The 17,343-nt window shown below is 46.9% G+C and overlaps 1 protein-coding gene across 1 annotated transcript in view; it reads left to right on the top strand.

The window, feature by feature from the left end:
* The first annotated feature begins 311 nt into the window (after positions 1-311).
* Positions 312-17,343, top strand: part of PAPPA2 (pappalysin 2) — a 132,350-nt gene continuing 115,318 nt past the window's right edge. The window contains exon 1 of the mRNA XM_048497826.1: positions 312-801. Coding sequence (XP_048353783.1) covers positions 312-801 — 490 coding nt within the window. The remainder of the gene's footprint in view (positions 802-17,343) is intronic.

A 17,343-nucleotide genomic window follows, 5' to 3' on the forward strand; every position in this document is an offset into this window, starting at 1 on the left:
CTCCAACGCCGGTGGTCGGGAAGGGAGAGGAGGCAGGAGGGACCCCGGACGAGGCTCCCGGGCCGGCGGACGATGAAGGAAGAGCGGCGTCGGTGACTGGCGCGGGACGGCAAGCGGCGATCGGGGATCTGGCCGGGGAAAGGCGCCGTCCGAAGACCCTCGCCTGCCAGAGGATGCCCGGGCAGAAGAAGGGCTGGGCGCGCCGTCTCACCTAAGGCGGAGGAGCCGGAGACGGGCAGAGGGCACCGATCCATGTGAAAGAGGCCGGCGTCGAGGGATCGCCGAGGAGGACCCGCTCCGAGACGGCGAGGATGGGGCGTCCGGGCGTGGCCCTGCTGGTGGCGGCCACCGTGTGGCTGTGGGCCTCCTGGAAGAGCCGGGCGTCGGGCGCCCTCGACGGGGAGCGCTGCTGGCTCCGGGCGGCGGCGGCGCCTCCGCAGCACCCCTACGCCTCCTACCCCCGTCCGGCGGCGGCAGCAGGAGGGAGCCGGGGCGCGGGGCCTTTGCGGGCCAGGCGCGCTCGGCGCTCGGAGGGCAGCAGCGTGGAAGACACGTGGGGAGGAGAAGACACGTGGGAAGAGAGCAGCAACGCCTTCCCGCTGCGCCAGCACGCCAGGGCCGGCCTGTTGTCGCAGGGGCCGGGGGCCACCTCGGGCTCGGTGGCCGCCGTCTACTTCTCCGGCGCCAGGGAGCAGCTGCTGTTGCGCCCGGGAGTCTGCGCCCCGCTGCCCCGCGCGGAATTCACCGTCGAGGCCTGGGTGAAGCCCGAGGGAGGCCAGAGCAACCCGGCCGTCATCGCAGGTAAACGCGCGCGGGGGTGGGGGTGGGGGGAGCGGCTGGAAAACTTCCCGACCGATTGTCAGGGCGGGAAAGCCTCTTGAGAGCAACCAGAGAGGTGTGTGGGTGTGGGGTTAGCGTCTGAGCATGCGCTGGAGAGGAGGGTGGTGGATGTCCACTCGGGGTCACTTCTCCTGCGTGACCTTGAAAGCCTGTCTGGAGTTCATGAACCCCAGTGGGCTCAGATTGGAAGAACTCTGTCGAGGCTGGCACTGTTGCTGTGCTCTCTGCCCTGCCCTTCCCCCAGCTGCTATGAACTCCATTCTGTACAAGCCTCCATATCATTATCGATAGACCATGTATCTACTGGAAAGTCAGGTCTGCTGTGTCTCATGGGACTCTGGGGTGAAAAGTGCCTTCAAGTCACCGCTGACTTATGGTGACCGTTTTCGGCAATAAATGTTTGGAGGTGGTTTGCCATTGCCTACCTGCAGGTCACGGCCTTGGACGATTGGAGCCCATCTTGCTTAGCTTCCAAGATTTGACAAGGTCGGGCTAGCCGGTGCCATTGAGGTCAGGGGTTTGCCTCTGAGGGTGGTCTTGGGGCTCAGATCTCCTGCGCCACAATTCAGAACAGAAGGGTTCTGGCTTCTCACAGCCCGCCTTGGAAACCCCCAAGAGACCAACACACAAATATATTCCTCAATGCATTGGACCGTGTCTGACCACTACCGAAGGTTAAATTAGAACAGGTAGACCTGGAAAATCAGTGATGCCACATTCTTACAGTCCTCATGAGGAATACCTTAAGGATATTAGAAGAGCCTGCGAGGGGCCCATCTAGTGCAGTTTACTGAGCAGCTGACCAATTGCTTTGAAGAGACAGATGAACAGGGCTTAGAAGCCGAGGTTCTCCCCTACATCTGCCAACCGGTGCTGGTATTCAGAGGTTTGTTGTCCCTGTACATGGAGGCTCTCTCATCATTCACCATTGTTGAATCTTCTCCTCCATGAATCTGTAAAGCTATACATACATATTTTCAGCACTACCTCCACTGGCAGTGAATCACAGTGTAGTTACTTTTTGAGTAAAGGAGTATTGGCTTTTATCTGTCCTAAATTTCTTTCCCAACAATTCCATTAGGTGCCCCTGAGTTCTAGTATGGGGAAGGGGGTGAGGCCCCTTTTAACCACTTTTTCCCGTTCCATGTATAATTTCATAAATATTTCCCCTGAGTTGTTCCCACTCCTTGACTGTGAAGTCCAAGACTCTTCAGCCTTTCCTTGTAGAAAAAGGGTCGCAACTCCCTAATTGCTTAGTTGCCCCCCTTTGTTCTTCTTCCAGCTCTGCAATATACTTTTGAGATAAGTATAAGGTGATTGGAACAAAGTACAGTATTCCAATTGAGGCCACACTATAGCTCTGGACAAGGCTTTCCTTTCCTATGGCTTGATCTGTGTGAATCTGAACTTATCACCAGTACAATCTGATGTATTGTCAACGGCTTTCACAACCGGATTCAACTGGTTTGTGGGTTAGGCTGTGTTGGTGGAGGATCTTGTTTCGAGCCTGTCTTAGGCTACATCTTCAGAGGTGTCTCACTGAGGGAAGTCTGTGTAACAGACAGTGTGTAACACAGTGTGTAACAGACTTCTCTCTGAGATACACCTCTGAAGATGCCAGCCACAGATGCAGGCAAAACGTTAGGAACAAGATCCACCTGACCACGGCCACACAGCCCGGAAAACCCACCACAACCAGTACAATCTGAATTTATCATGAATACACTGATTCTCAACTCGACCAGATCTGTAGATACTTAAATCCAGAGATTGGGTCTGTAGACAGACAAAGCAGATTGCTCTACAAACCTGAGCCCTCAGGTGTGCAGAAAAATCCGGCTTGTTTCAGACTAGAATCTGGGAGACTCAGTCCCTTCCGCACATGCAAAATAATGCACTTTGAATCCGCTTTCACAATTGTTTGAAAGTGGATTTTGCTATTTTGCACAGTAAAATCCAGCTGCAAAGTTCATTGAAAGTGGATTGAAAGTGCATTATTCTGCACATGTGGAAGGGGCCTCTGGTTCAAATTCCTACTCTGCTGTAGCATCTCACTGGTTGAACTTGAGCCATTCACACATACTTAGCCTGAGTTATTGCTCAGGATTGTTGTGAAAATAAATGAAGAAGAATGTAGTCACTTTAGGTCTCCTTGTGGAGAAAGGTGGGGTGTAAAGGTAGTCAGTAATACATATAGCTGGAGAGCGGATAAAAGGTGGGTGAGAGGGAAGGAGAGAAAAAAAAGCAGGGAAAGACGGGGATACGGTGGCTGGCAGGAGAGAAACAGGAAAAAGTGTGGGGAAGGGAGTACAGGAGGAACTTAGCTGCCCCTCACAAATCCGTGTGGGTTTCCCAAAATATCATTAGGTCTGGATTAGCGGCCAGCACTGTGCAACTTGGCCAGACTTTTCCCAGGAAGAGGCTATTCGGGGTAAGGAAGGAGGGAAAGTTGAAGCTGGGGGAAGGGATAGCAATAGGTTGGCTGGGAAGAAGAGAAGGGGAAGGGGAGAGGCTACGAGGGCTTTCAGGGATAGGAAGGTGGAAATAGGAGGAGTGGGGAAAATGAGATGCCCCCTGCAAAGTCTCCCAGGTCCCCTGTTTGTATAGATGTAGTTCTGCACCCCGGGCAATTTAGATTCTGTGCTGAGAATATTCTGTACCTTCATGAAGTATCAATTGTGTCATATAATTAATTTTTTTTATTTTGCTTGGGCTAGGGTGTGGAGCAGGGCACTGACCCTATGCTCCCAATCCCTGGTACTCTTATTGAGCCACCCTGACATCTGACAGCTAGCATTGCCTGCAACCCTTCCAAAAATCTCTTTTTAGCTGTAAACTCTTCTTTATTTGTGTGTGTGTGTGTGTGTACAATGCCGTCAAGCTGCAGCTGACTTAGAGCAACTTCTGGTGGGGTTTTCAAGGCTAGTGGCTAAGCAGAGCGGGTGGCCGTTGCCTTCCTCTGCAGGGTTTTCCTGAGGCCTCCCTTCTAACTACCGACCCAGTTTAGCTTCTGTTGAGATCGGCTTGTACTATACCACTCCACATCCACCCGTACATACACTCACCAAACTATACCCTGTGTTTCTTCTTAGCTCAAGGTAGTTCATGAGCAGTAATTAGAACATTTCAACTGAAAACCAAATATAACTGCCCTACAGATACCTTCTCCTCTCTGCTTGAAAGCTGTTGATATCCCATGAAAACCTGGAAATCAAGTAATTTTTGCAGTGGTTTCTGAAGATCTCCAATGATGGCAGAGGCGTACTAGAGGAAAATGGTGCCTGGGGCAACACCTGCTCTGGGCACACACACCTCACTGCCCCCCCCCCCATGTCCTATTTACCTTAGCCAGTGGCGGAGGTCCTGGGCATCCTGGCGGGGCTGCGCTGAAGGGCACCTGGCAAGCCCTTGGCTTCTCCTGAAGGATGATGTGATCTAATGGGGGGGGGGGGCTGGGGACAGTTGACCCCCCCATGTCCCTCTGGCAGATATGCCACTGAATGACGGAGCTCCTCTCACTTCTTCAGGGTGTCCATCCCACAGAGCAGGAGGATTTTACATTTCTCTTTAACTAAAAATAAATTTTCAGGGAGGCAAATTAAGTATTTACACCCCAATACAGGGTTTTATCTTACACAGATTGTCCATGTATTTCGCTTTCCTGTTTATAGGTCAGCAGAGTCCCGTTTGGGGTGCATCATGGCCGAATAGCAGAATAATGGTAACTTTGTACATATAAGTGTCTCCTCTGTACCAAATGGGGGCCATACCCCAAACACGTTCAGTCAAAGCAGTGTGTAATGAGCACCCATTCCCAGAAGGCGAAACTACTATTAGTGAAGGGAAGTGGTGTGGAGTGGGTTGCATTACTTAACCCTTTATCTGGCTGCTTTTTAACACACACACCCCCTCCCCTCCCCTCCCCGGCAACTCTCTCCTCTTGTAGGGTTTCAGATATTTGCATTTGAAGAGTTATCACTTCTGTATTGTGCAACTTACCTTCTGTTCCCCAGGGATCACAGTATTCCTCTACATTACCTATGTTTTCACTTCATCACTTTTATTGCCTAGCAGAAAGTTGCTAGGCAGCTTTCTGTTAATCCAAGTCTTCGGTAGATTCTGTGGAACCTTTCCAAATGTATTTGCAGAGAAACTGCGCAGATGTGACTAGATCCAAGCTGAAGATTCCATAGGTGCAAATTCTTCCACCTGAGTTCCATTTCCCCAGATTTCCATTCCCATTACAGCCCAAAATATTCCCCAAAGGTTTGTTCCCAGAGAACCGGAGAAGGCAGGAAAATCACACTTTCTTCAGATGGAAGAAGAGGAGGAGTCTGGATTTATACCCTGCCTTATTCTCCTGTAAGGAATCTCAAGGTGGCTTACAAACTCCTTTTCCCTTCCTCTCCCCACAACAGACACCTTGTGAGGTAGGTGTGGCTGAGAGAGTTCTGAGCGAACTGTGACTAGCCCAGGGTGACCTGGCAGGAGCAGCAGTTGCATAGTGGTTAAGATCAGGTGCATTCTAATCTGGAGTAACCAGGTTTGATTCCCCGCTCTGCTGCTTGAGCTGTGGAGGCTTATCTGAGGAATTCACTCCCACACACGCCAGCTAGGTGACCTTGGGATAGTCACAGCTTTTCCGAGCTCTCTCAGCCCCTCACAGGGTGTTTGTTGTGATGGGGGAAAGGCAAGGAGATTGTAAGCCCCTTTGAGTCTCCTACAGGAGAGAAAGGGGGGATATAAATCCAAACTCTTCTTCTTCTTTATGCGTAGGAGCGGGGAAACAAATTCAGTTCACCAGATAAGAGTTCAGCACTCATGTCGAGGAGGGGGAAATCAAACCTGGTTCTTCAGATTAGGGTCCACCTGCCCTTAACCACTACACCACACTGGATCTCCTTGTACTAACTGAAATCCTTGCACCCACTGAAAGATTATCCTGGGCCAAAACTGTACGATTAAATTTGTCCAGATTTGCAAGAGGTATTTTCATTTGCAAAATGTCGCAGCTTGTTTTGCTTTGCCTTCAACTTAGCAATCTAGTTTCCAAAGGTTCTGAGTTGTACTCCGCATGTTAATGTAAGTCAGGGTAGCGATCAGGTTGACTTTGCTAGATAACTTGTGTCGTGCCAATGCACTGTGCTTCCATTTGACCCTGGGCACTGTGTCTAGATGCTACAGTATTCTAATTCAGCCTGCTGTCTTCTCTGAACAACTTCATGGTTTTTGGATCACAGACTCAGTCATGGTGTCATGCCAAAACTCTGGCCAGTATTTGGTAAAGTGGGTACTCTTGGAAGTGAAGCAGCAACTAAAATACTTGTCTAGCAACCACTGGGTGGCACCCTTGTAGTAGGCAAAGGTAACTAGGCAAGGCTTTGCTAGCATAATTGGCACAGGGTCATTTTCTTTATGAGGATCCTGAATGACAGAAAAATGAAATACATGGAAGGCACCATCTTTCTGTGTGGGAACTGTGCATGGCTTCTGGGGTAGAGTTGGAAGGAACCTCCACCAAACTTGAAAGCAAATCCACTTTAAGCTGGCATAATTTCAAATCCACCAAACCCAGGGCAGCTTACTTGCCAAATGCTCAGTGCCCTCTGGATTTTGCAATTCCAACCAAAGACTGATTGCAAAATCCAGAGGGCATTGAGCATGTGGCTAGTAAGCTGCTTTGGGCTCAGTTAGCCTCCATATAGGGCCACTATAGATGATTGGTGATGTTTTGCACAGTACACACCAACTCTTTGGTGCCTCTTTTCCGTGGTACCCCGTTCCCTTTTCCCCTTACAAATAATTACAGGAATATGAACACGCATGAAGCTGCCTGGTATTGAATCAGATCATTGGTCTATCAGGTCTTTACGGTTGATGTTGTTTGCTCCGCTGGCAGTGGCTCTCCATGGTGTCAGGTAGAAATCTTTCCCATCACCTCTACCTGATTCTTTTTTTTTCAGGAGTTGCTGGGTTTTGAACCTGGGACTTTATGCAGCAGATATGCTCTGCTGTTGTTCAATGGCCCCTCCCTGCTGATGGGCACCATGTGATGCGATGAGAAGATTGTATCGTCCAAGGGTTTCATGACCAGAATCAACTGGCTGTTATCGGTTTTTTCAGCCTGTGTGTGGCCAGGGTTCTGGTGGGCTTTTGTTCCTATGTTCTTTCACTCTACATCTATGGGTGGTGCATTTTCATTACAGGAAGCGACATGCCCCTGAAAATTCCAGCTATAAATATAGAAATGTTAGGAGCAAAAACTACCAGATCCTGGCCACACAGCTTGGAAAACCCACTGATTCCAGCTATAAATATAGAAATGTTAGGAGCAAAAACTACCAGATCCTGGCCACACAGCTTGGAAAACTGCCAAACTTCTGCTTTTAGAGCTCCCTTGTTAATGATTTTAGAGTGGTCAGAAGACATTGGTGTGGAGGCTTGAAGAGGCCCTCTCCCCAACCAATCCGTGATGAACCCTCCGGGGATGGGGCGGTATAAAAGCCTAATAAAATAAATAAATAAAATAAATAAACCACTAACGCTACCATCCTTAATGCAGCAGCAATGCACAGGGTGGCAAGGACTTGAGGGCCAATTAGTTCTAATCCTGAGCGCATGTGAGCATAGGAGCATGTGAGCCTTATCCCAAGTCAGACCCATAGTCTATCAAGGCTGGGGTTATCTCCTTCAGTGGTGTACCACCCATCGGGAAAACTGGGCAGCTTCCCAAGGTGCAGAAATTTAAAGTCACGTGTGGGCAGCTTGATTTTCTAGCCCCACCCACTCTCTACAGTGGCCCACAAGCAAGGCGGGATGAGCAAGGAGTTTCTCGCCGTCATGGAGGACTCCTGCTGTCACGGAGGACAATCCCCAATCACCGGGCAGAGCAACCCCCAGCCGGGTGGGCAGGGCTACCTCCGCCCATTTGGGGGGGGGGCATCAAACCCATTAATATATAATTCCTGAGCTTTAAGTTAATTTTAAAATGATGACAATTTGTCCCGGAGAACCTTCTTGGAATGGGGTGTAAATGGCCCAGTTTTAAAGCAAAATAAAACCGGATGATGTGAAAGATCTCTGCCTCAGACCTAGATAGCTGCTCCCTGTTAGAGTAGACAGGAATGATGTTGATAGACCAAGAAAGCAGTGCTAAGCAGATCTACTCAGAATATTACTCAGGTCTGGTTCTGGTGGGTTTTCCAGGCTGTGTGGCCGTGGTCTAGTGGATCTTGTTCCAACGTTTCGCCTGCATCTATGTGGTTCATTCACAAGCCTTTATTGGCATAAAATAAACATACAAAATCAGCATACAAAATTTGCCCATTATTGCTCACAATTATAGACACTGGTACTAAAATACTAAATAACTTCAAAATATATACATGGTCCTTCTGTAACTATAGGGACATTCCTTCAGCTAAGGCTAATCCCAATTTTAAACGCCATTACCGGATACCTCGACAGAAGCTAGCAAAATTACTGCTGGCTATATGTGGTCATAATACATAGACATTGGTTGGTATTCATCTAGACTCTACGCCTATTATTGTGCCAGCAGTAATTTTGCTACATTCTCACACACTGTGGGATCCATGTTGTTCAAAAGCACAAAAGCATAGGTATCTTATAGAGCATCAGTTGGGGATTTAGTTAGGTTATACAGAAATGGGATAAGTGCAGATTGGTGACATTCTGATTACTTTGCAAACCTTACTAACAATAAGAAAGAGGGTATGATTCGAAAGAAGTCTCCACCTGACCTAGCATTGCAATATGGACATAGCCTCCTCTGTTTATCAATTTGTTGATATCTCGCCATATAGAGCAGCATAGAAGGCATTAGGATTGAATCTGGCCAAAGTGTATAAAAGCTCTTCTTAATTTAGGTTGGTGATCCACTGTAAATAATTGGCCATGTGTCCTTGTTCAATTGGAATAAGCAGGGTCAGGGGAACACGCTTTCCTCACAAAGAGCTGCTATCATATCCCGGATACTCTTGTTCTATTAGCTTAGTTTTCAAGCAGCTATATGCTCTCTTGATAGGAAAAAGAGGAATTAACTACTCTTAATGAAAAGCTCAAGAGTGTTTGATTTTTTTCCCCGTGACTAGTTTCCAGCCACCCAGAATTTGCATAGTCGAAAGCATGAGGTGTAAACAAACCGGAGTGATCCTGCAAACAGTGGATAACGTAGCCAGCATCTGACAGTTCTCGTAGCCAGGCCATCGTGTGGCATATGATATTTTGCCCTAGTTCTAAAGACTGACATAGGGCTGGCTATGAAGCACAATCTAAGCCCATATAATTTTGTGGAAGAAACGGGACTGGGCTGTGTTTATATTTTTGCTTTATAGTCTTCATCCAAATAGGGTGCTCCATAGAGGAGCTGAGAGTCGATTTAAGCATTGAACACCTTCACGCGGGAGATGGTATATACCGGTGGCCCACAGTGAAAAAGAAACGCTGGAATTGCTAGGGCACTGTTGTTAGCTGCAGCGAAAGTGCTAACTTCCTATGTACCGCTCCAATTAAGGTTGCTAGGTAAGAGTTATGCCTAAATATTTGAACTGGTTAACTTTGTTCTCAAGTGGGTCTGTTATTGATGGTCCATGTATGTGACTCAGGGTCTTCTAGTGAAGACCCATTATTCGGTTGGTTTTTTCATAGTTAATTACTCAGTCTGCTCCTCTTACAATATTCAGCACAGCAATTTAAGAGACGAGTAGAGACCAACTTTAGTGTGGGAAAGAAGAACGGTGTCACAGCATACAGTAACGCTGGCACGTGTTTAGTGCTTAGTTTGGGAACATGCCCATTGGCCTCTGGAGGGTTGCTGGCACTCAGATCACTAAGGAATATATTGAACAAAGTGGGGGCCAATGTACAGCCCTTGTTTGACCCCTCTGGTTGTGATGTGATATTTTCTGTGAGCGGTCCTTTGTTGGCTGCTCTTATTCTGCAGCTAGTGCAAGTGTGTAGCTACTTTATAAGAAACAGTAGTCTGGGGTCCATGTGTAACGCCACAATTTCATCCACAGTAGGGCTCCTTAGATATGGAGTCAAAATGCCCCTTTTAACCATCCAGGAAGGCTGCAAAACAGTTTTACGGTTATCATATGAGTTAGTACTTTTGTTAGCTGAAGTGTGCTAAAACTGTTACATGATCCAGTGCGTTGATTTATTTTTAGTGAACCAATTTGCTCCCGGGTCCTATTACTTCTGCTTGTTTGAACCCAATCTTCCACTCTCCTAAGGGGAGTAGTTTTGCATATAGTTTGCCACACCATGATAATAGGCTTATAGGACGCTAGTTTGATGGATTTGTAATATCACCCTTTTGTAGATTTGGGGACAATCTATAGACGCCCCAGCCACATCTTTGGGATGCGTCCTGCTGTAATTTACATGGGTAAATAAGGAAGCGTTTCAGAGCTTGCAGCCCACCACTCGGGTGAGGATTTAGCATTTGGTATTATTGCATCAGGACCTGGGGCCTTTTACCGCTTTTCAAACCACTGATACTATAGTTTACTCACTTCTTGAGGATTAACCCCAGGCCAATCTGGTAGCTCCCTCTGGTAATTTTCGAGGTGGAACTTCAGGGTATTCAGTTAGGGCTAGCATTGAACAGATTAGAAAAAATAACTGAACCATCGGCTCTTGAAGTGAAATATGGGGCAATCTGGATACCGCAAGTTTGGGCCCTTCTATTTAATATGATCTGCCAGAATTGCTTAACAATGTTATTTTGTTAAAGTGTTAGCTTGAGTTATAGTTGTTCCCACTGCTGTTCGAATTCGATTTTTTCGTTTCCATTTTGTACCCTTACATAATCTTGAAAATCCTTTTCAGTTAGTTATATTGCTGAGTAGCTTTTCCTCACCTGTGCTAAGTGGTAACTTCTATATAATGATCGTATTAAGTTGTTAAATTCACATACAGTAGCTGCATCAAACCATTCTCTATGATCCTGTTTACAGCCTTAGGATTTTGGTCACCGAGGAGACGGCTTGAAGTTCCCCTGCTAAATTCTGAAACTAGTTGTTCAAAGTGATGTATTCCATCGTTCTGGTGTGTCAGCTCATAATATATTCTCTTTTAATTTATTAAAATGTAAAAGAGCTATGAAGTGTTTCTCGTAGCAGCTGCCACCTGAGGTAAATCCATGTTATTTTCTGATGTCCTAAAGTTGGTGGGTCCTCTATTAGTCCTTTACCTCAAAATGAAAAAAAGTTACATTGAGTGGAAGATGATCACTTTAGCCAGTCAAGTCCCCAACGCTAAAAAAGATGTGACACACTGGTGTAGATAGGGGATATTAAGATGTAACTCCATCACGCTTAGTTAACCGAGCGAAGCCACTGGGTTGCAAAGCTATCTGCATTCCTGTAGCACTTGGAGGCCGCTTTTTAACTCATAATTTGTTAAATTTGATGGCAAATTTGATTAACTGAATTCCTGCCGTGATTCAATGAGAGTCCTTTTGAGAGGAGACGAAGAGCTGGGGTTAGAAGAAGCTGTAATGCACGTAGATCATTATCCCTCCTGACTTCAAATCGGGCCAAAGTGGTAGAAAGGTCCCACTCCACCTCCATGCGTTAAAATCACCTACCAGGATCAAATTCCTCCGTAGATGGTTGTTTATTTTCTAAATTTTCTGGCCAAATGATGATATCCTACTCCATGTGCGTTGATTTAAGGAGTCTCGCGCTTAATCCAGCAGGTATATACAAGTCTTTCACTATAATCATGTGGAAGAGCTTCCCCTCTACCAAAACAGCCTGTGCAAGAGGGGGACATGAGCTCTAGAGGAGTTGCCGGTTGATGCTGTTGGCTACAAATAGTGAAAGTCCTCCAGAATAACGCACCAAACTTGGATACTCTTGCAGTAGCAGGGAAGAGAGTATTGTTGGTAGCCATTTAAGGCAAGCTCTGAATTGGACCAAGTTTCCTTGTAAGGCTATAAACGTGTGAAATTTTTTTGTAGATAAGTGAGGAAATCACGATATCGCATTTCTCTTGATCCATCCGGCTATATTCCACTTGGTAGATGAGGGAAATCAGCATCTCTTCTCTGACTTGATTTGGAGATACTTCCCCATGCTGTAAGTTGGTCCCAGATTGTATTAAGAGATTTTGAGATAAGGGTTGGCGTCACTGAGATTGGTCACTCCATGGTTGTAATCTGCGTGGAGTCATTTTGGACCACACATCCATTACCTTGTAGCCTAATCGGGTCTGGCATGGAGTGTAGGCTGTGTATCTGGAAGTCAGTGGAAGAATAGTCAATTGCATAGTCTCTTTGGTGGGCTTATTGAGTTGTATTATCCAAGAAGCTCCTTAAATGCACATGTATTTCAATCGGTAACTTTGAATGGAAATCCCAGATGATCTGTTATTATCTATAACCTGATCTGTTCTCTGAGACTGTAGTAACCTCCCTTTGACAGAGGGATGCTGATGTTTGGGTGGGCTTGTTGGATTGAAGTGGGGGTCATCCTCAGCTCTTTTCAGTAGTTCCTCGAACCAAGATTTCTTTGGAGCCTTTTTAGGAGAGTATCTTTATCCAGTACATTTGTGGGATCTGAGGCAGTCTACCTCCCAATGTAAGGGGGGGAGGTTTGATGATATACATTCTCAAGTGCTAGAGAGGTAGCCTCCTGGATAGGTGTTGGAGTAAGATCAATATTTGAGGGGAACAGTGTGTTTCACCGTGAGCTGCTGTGGGTGGCTTTGGACACAGGCTCTGGCATTGTAATAGGGTGGTCTGTGTTCTTGGCGAGGTGCAGCCTCAAAGGCCTTTGTAGTAGGGCTGGTTGAATAAGGTGTTGCCTTTAGCTCTGGACTGGCAGTCCCCCCTTTACTATATGTGGGCACACAATTTCTGCTTCATTAGGAGGAGTTATCTGGGAGAACAGTAACTTTGAATCTGCAGGATTATAGGCAAGTAAGGTTGGGCAAGAAGGGGAATTTCCAGAGCATAATACATCCCCAAGGCCTCTTAAACAGAATTGGGAGCAGAATTGAGGCGCAAAACATCCTCCACTCTCAAGCTGATATGTTGGTGGGAAGAGTGGGATTTCCTATTCAGGGACATCTCTCAGTTAGTTTCCACTCAACCGCTAGTTCTTTGATCTCCCTTTGGTAAAAGCTTCTGAAGAGTGTCCAGTTCTTGTTAGGGGTTACTTCAACAGCAGTCGGTTTGTTGAACTCCTTTGAATTTGCATTTCTCTTGTCAGGTGTAGCATGGGTGTCCTCAATGAGTCTGTGGATAGTAGTATTCCTAAAGAGATGCATAATTTTAATATCATACCTTCTGGAAAAAAAGTGGCGATGTTTCAACAATAGTGAAGGCATTTTAGATGTGCTAAAAGTTAGTGCAATTCTTTTATAGTAATCCACAGGGGGCAAGTATTCATATGAAGTCAACTGAATCTTGTATGGAGCACACTCTAACAACTGGCTCAAAGAGAACCTAATTGCACTATGATCTTGTTCCTAACGTTTTGCCTGCATCTGTGGCTGGCATCTTCAGAGGTGTATCACAGAAGAAAGTCTATTACACACTGTGTCTGGTGTGTAACAGTATGTGTAACAGACTTCCCTCTGTGATACACCTCTGAAGATGCCAGCCACAGATGCAGGCAAAACGTTAGGAACAAGATCCACCAGACCATGGCCACACAGCCCGGAAAACCCACCAGAACCAGTTGAATCCGGTTGTGAAAGGCTTTGACAATACATTACTCAGGCCTGTTCCATGGAGCTTACTCCCAGGAAAGTGTTCTGAAGTCTGTACTCTGAATAATTTTTAGTGTGTGTTTGTGTCCTTTTTTTTGGCCAATTTATTTCTTTTTAGAGATACCGGTAAGTTATTTTGGGTATGTCTTGTTGCATAATTGCTCATGGGCTCAGTGTCATGATGCTGTAATAGTGGAACAATGCAATGTTTTCTTTTTGAAAAATCCTTCAAAATAAACCAGCATGCCAATTTTTCTTCAGTGCTTTTGGCACAGGATGTTAGCTTTTAAGTAGTTTATTGTTTTTATTTTACATAGTTCTTCCCTTGCACTTCTGTCGAGAGGCATGGAAAACTAAATGTTGTCGCCTCTGCGCTTTCTTCGCTTCCCATCATCATGCAGGGGTGCTATAATCTAGTGATTTTCCTCTCCTCCCATTCCCAACGAGGAGGACATGGTAAACTCAAAACATCCTTCAGTTTAAATTAGAAGGAAGCGAATCTAAAATAGGAACAAGAGTCTACCAGAATTGCCAAACACAGCTCTGGAGGGAGATTTCCCAAACAGAGGATGCCATTTCTAAGAAAGCTGCAAATGTCACTGCCCTTATCTGTTCCTCTATGCACAAGGACAATACTGGCGCACAAGGGAATATGTGGAAGGCAGCATTCTTTCCAGTATCCTGATCTCAGGTCATTTAGGGGGTTAAAGGTTAAAGGCAGCGCCTTGAATGGGGCCCAGTAACACACAGGCAGCCGAAGTAAGACGTTTTTGGAACTGCTGTGTTCTCCACCAAGTGGTCAAGAGCGTTTTGCACCAGCTGCAGGTTTTGGGTGTTTTTTTAAAGACAGGTGGAGTATGTTATAATACCCTCCTTTGGAAGCTCTTTTCTTTGTGTTCTATAGGGTATCCAGCCACATCACTTGGGATGCCAGGATCCTGCTGGCTAGCTAGTGTGTGACACCCCAGGCTTTTTGGGCCACAACAAAGAGGGGTGGGGGAGACAAGAAGCAAGCAAGATCCATTCTGTCTCTGGAGAAGGTCTATGTCAGTGGTTCTCAATCTTCCTAATGCCACGACCCTTTAATACAGTTCCTCATGTTGTTGTGACCCCCAACCCTAACATTTATCCATTTTACCAATGGAGAACACTGATGCAGAGAGTCTTAGGCAACCCCTGTGAAAGGGTCATTCTACCCCCAAAGGGGTCCCGACTGCCATGGTTGAGAACCACTGGTCTATTGGGTATGAGCTGTGGGTTCCTCTGTGGAACAGACAGCAACTCCAGAGTGGACAAATATTTTTCACCCCTGAAACTGAGGTGGGGAGGGTTTTCTTCCTTCTCACCTTTCAACTCAATCTGAATCCTCCTCCCCAGGTGCACACGTGGCTGCTTTTAAGTTCAAAAGAGAGCTGGGGGCGGGGTCTTTATGGAGCCTCTTGCCGGCATGCGGTTTTTTGCCCTTTGGCACCTTGTCCTTCCCTTTGCCCCAGAGTAGCTGGCTGGAAAGACTTGTGGTGACAAAGCCCACTTTTGTGAATGGAGGAGTGAAGTTTTCACCTTTAGGTGGGCTGAGTTTGCGTTGGTGGTCTTCAATGGCCAACCCGTTCTTCTGGTGCTTAGGTTTTTTCTCTTCATAGGCCAGGTAAGCTGACTATCTTTGTATCAATATGGGGTTTTTTTGGGATGCTGCTTGCTCCAGTTCACATTCCAGTCTTGAAGACTCTACTCACTGGCTCCCTGACTTCGGGGATTCTTTTCTGTTTTGAACTGGTGCTGGACTGGAACTGTCTGATCCCAGCTTCAGACATGTTCCTGACTTTATTTCTAATTGCTGTCCAGGCTTCTAAAATGGGGTCCGTCACAAGATTCATGGTTCCTCAAGAACAGTGTTGCGCTTCGAAGTGCTGGGAACGTGGTTCTGTCGCATTTTTATTCGGCTTTTACTCCAAGGAGCTCTAGGTGGCTTACATGGTCCTCATGCTTTTTATCTTCTCAACAACCCTGTGAGGAGGGTGAGATGGAGACACAGAGACCCCTTCTGCACATGCAGAATAATGCACTTTCAATTTAAACTGATAAGAACAGATTGACTCGCATAGAGTATGTTACGCTTGAGCTCAGCCAAAAGGCCGAGAAGCTCAGAAGCTTGAGCTCAGCCAAAAGGCCGAGAAGCTTCTAGCTACGGTGTTCTTTTAACATGCCAATAAAGGCTTTCTGTTCACTGTTCACTTTCAATTTACTTTCACAATTTACAATTACAATTTACAAAACACAGCGTGTAACAGACCTCCCTCTGTGATACACCTCTGAAGATGCCAGCCACAGATGCAGGCAAAATGTTAGGGACAAGATCTGCCAGACCACGGCCACACAGCCTGGAAAACCCACCACAACCAGTACTTTCACAATTGTTTCCAAGTGGATTTTGCTATTACGCACAGCTTCAAAGTGCATTGAAAGTGGATTGAAAGTGCATTATTCTGCATGTGTGGAAGGGGCCAGAGAGAGACACGCAATCTGGCTGGGTGAAAGTCACCCAGGAGGTTTGCAGAATCAAGCACGGATTTTAACCTCTCGTTTGAGTCTGATGTTCTAGCCAACTGCGTTGCGTCTCTTAGAATGGCAGCGGCTGGAAGGCACCATTTCCCCCCCTTTCCCGAACACCTTACTGCCCCTCCAGCCTTCCAGCGTGTCGCACAGGCCAGAGGACACGCCCCCGCTGCCCTGTGACTCCAGAGCTGTCGCGCAGGGCAGGGGGCGGGTGTGTCCCCTGGCCTGTGCAAGGCGCCGGAAGGCCGGAGGTGACAGTAAGGCGTTCAGGGGACGGCGCAGCCTCTGCGCAGCCTGTGCCGTCTTCCCCACCCCTACCAGGACCGTCCGTGCAGATGCACCCCTGCAGCGTGGCTGTGTGGCAATGGCCTTAGAAAGCTGTAAAGTGCTGTAAAGTTGCAGCCGACTTATGGAGGCACCGTCGGGTTTTCAGGGAAAGAGATCTTCAGGGATGGTTTGCCATTGCCTGCCTCTTCATTACAACAGTATTCCCATCCAAGTACTACCGAGTTCTGGCCCCGCTTAGCTTTTGAGATCTGATGAAATCAGGCTAGCCTAGGCCATCCAGGTCAAGGCAACTGAAAACATACATCTTAATTTTACTGATATCTGGCATGTTCCATGCCAACCAAACACCATCTGTTGTGAGTTCTTTATTATGCATGTGCATAGTTTCCCCCACCCCCTGGATTTGCGTGGCCTAGCTGCAAAATTGGTAGGTCAGAGCATTGCTCCAGGATGCCTCCCACCCTCTGGCCAAGTCACCTGATGAAATATGTGTTCTGTGGAATAGACAAGGAATGAGCCTGTCTCAGGATATACAGAGATGGGACAGAGGCTAGGAATGTCTCATCCAGGTTGTCTGCCGTGATGCTCCTCTGGGGGTTTCGGTTGCTCAGTCAGCACCAAACTCTCTGGATAGCTCCCTGAATAGAGAGCAAGGCTGACTGCTTGCTGGACAGGGCAGATTCTCATCCCAGACACCAAGTGATGCATAAGACTTGTCAGGTTGTGCTGGAGTTTGGGGGGTGCCTGGTTGCTCCAGCGAGTACTGTTGCACAAGTCCAGTTGGAATAGGTTCAGCTAGAACAGCAATTCCTTCTAGTTGTGGAAAAAAATTAATTAATCAGAGGGAGTCAGAAGTGACGTTTCTCGTTGTGTCTCTGTATGATTCACTGTGCTGGCCTTGAAAGGACAAATTTATGC

The sequence above is a fragment of the Sphaerodactylus townsendi genome, linkage group LG05 (assembly GCF_021028975.2).
Source record: "Sphaerodactylus townsendi isolate TG3544 linkage group LG05, MPM_Stown_v2.3, whole genome shotgun sequence".
Classification (NCBI taxonomy): Eukaryota; Metazoa; Chordata; class Lepidosauria; order Squamata; family Sphaerodactylidae; genus Sphaerodactylus; species Sphaerodactylus townsendi.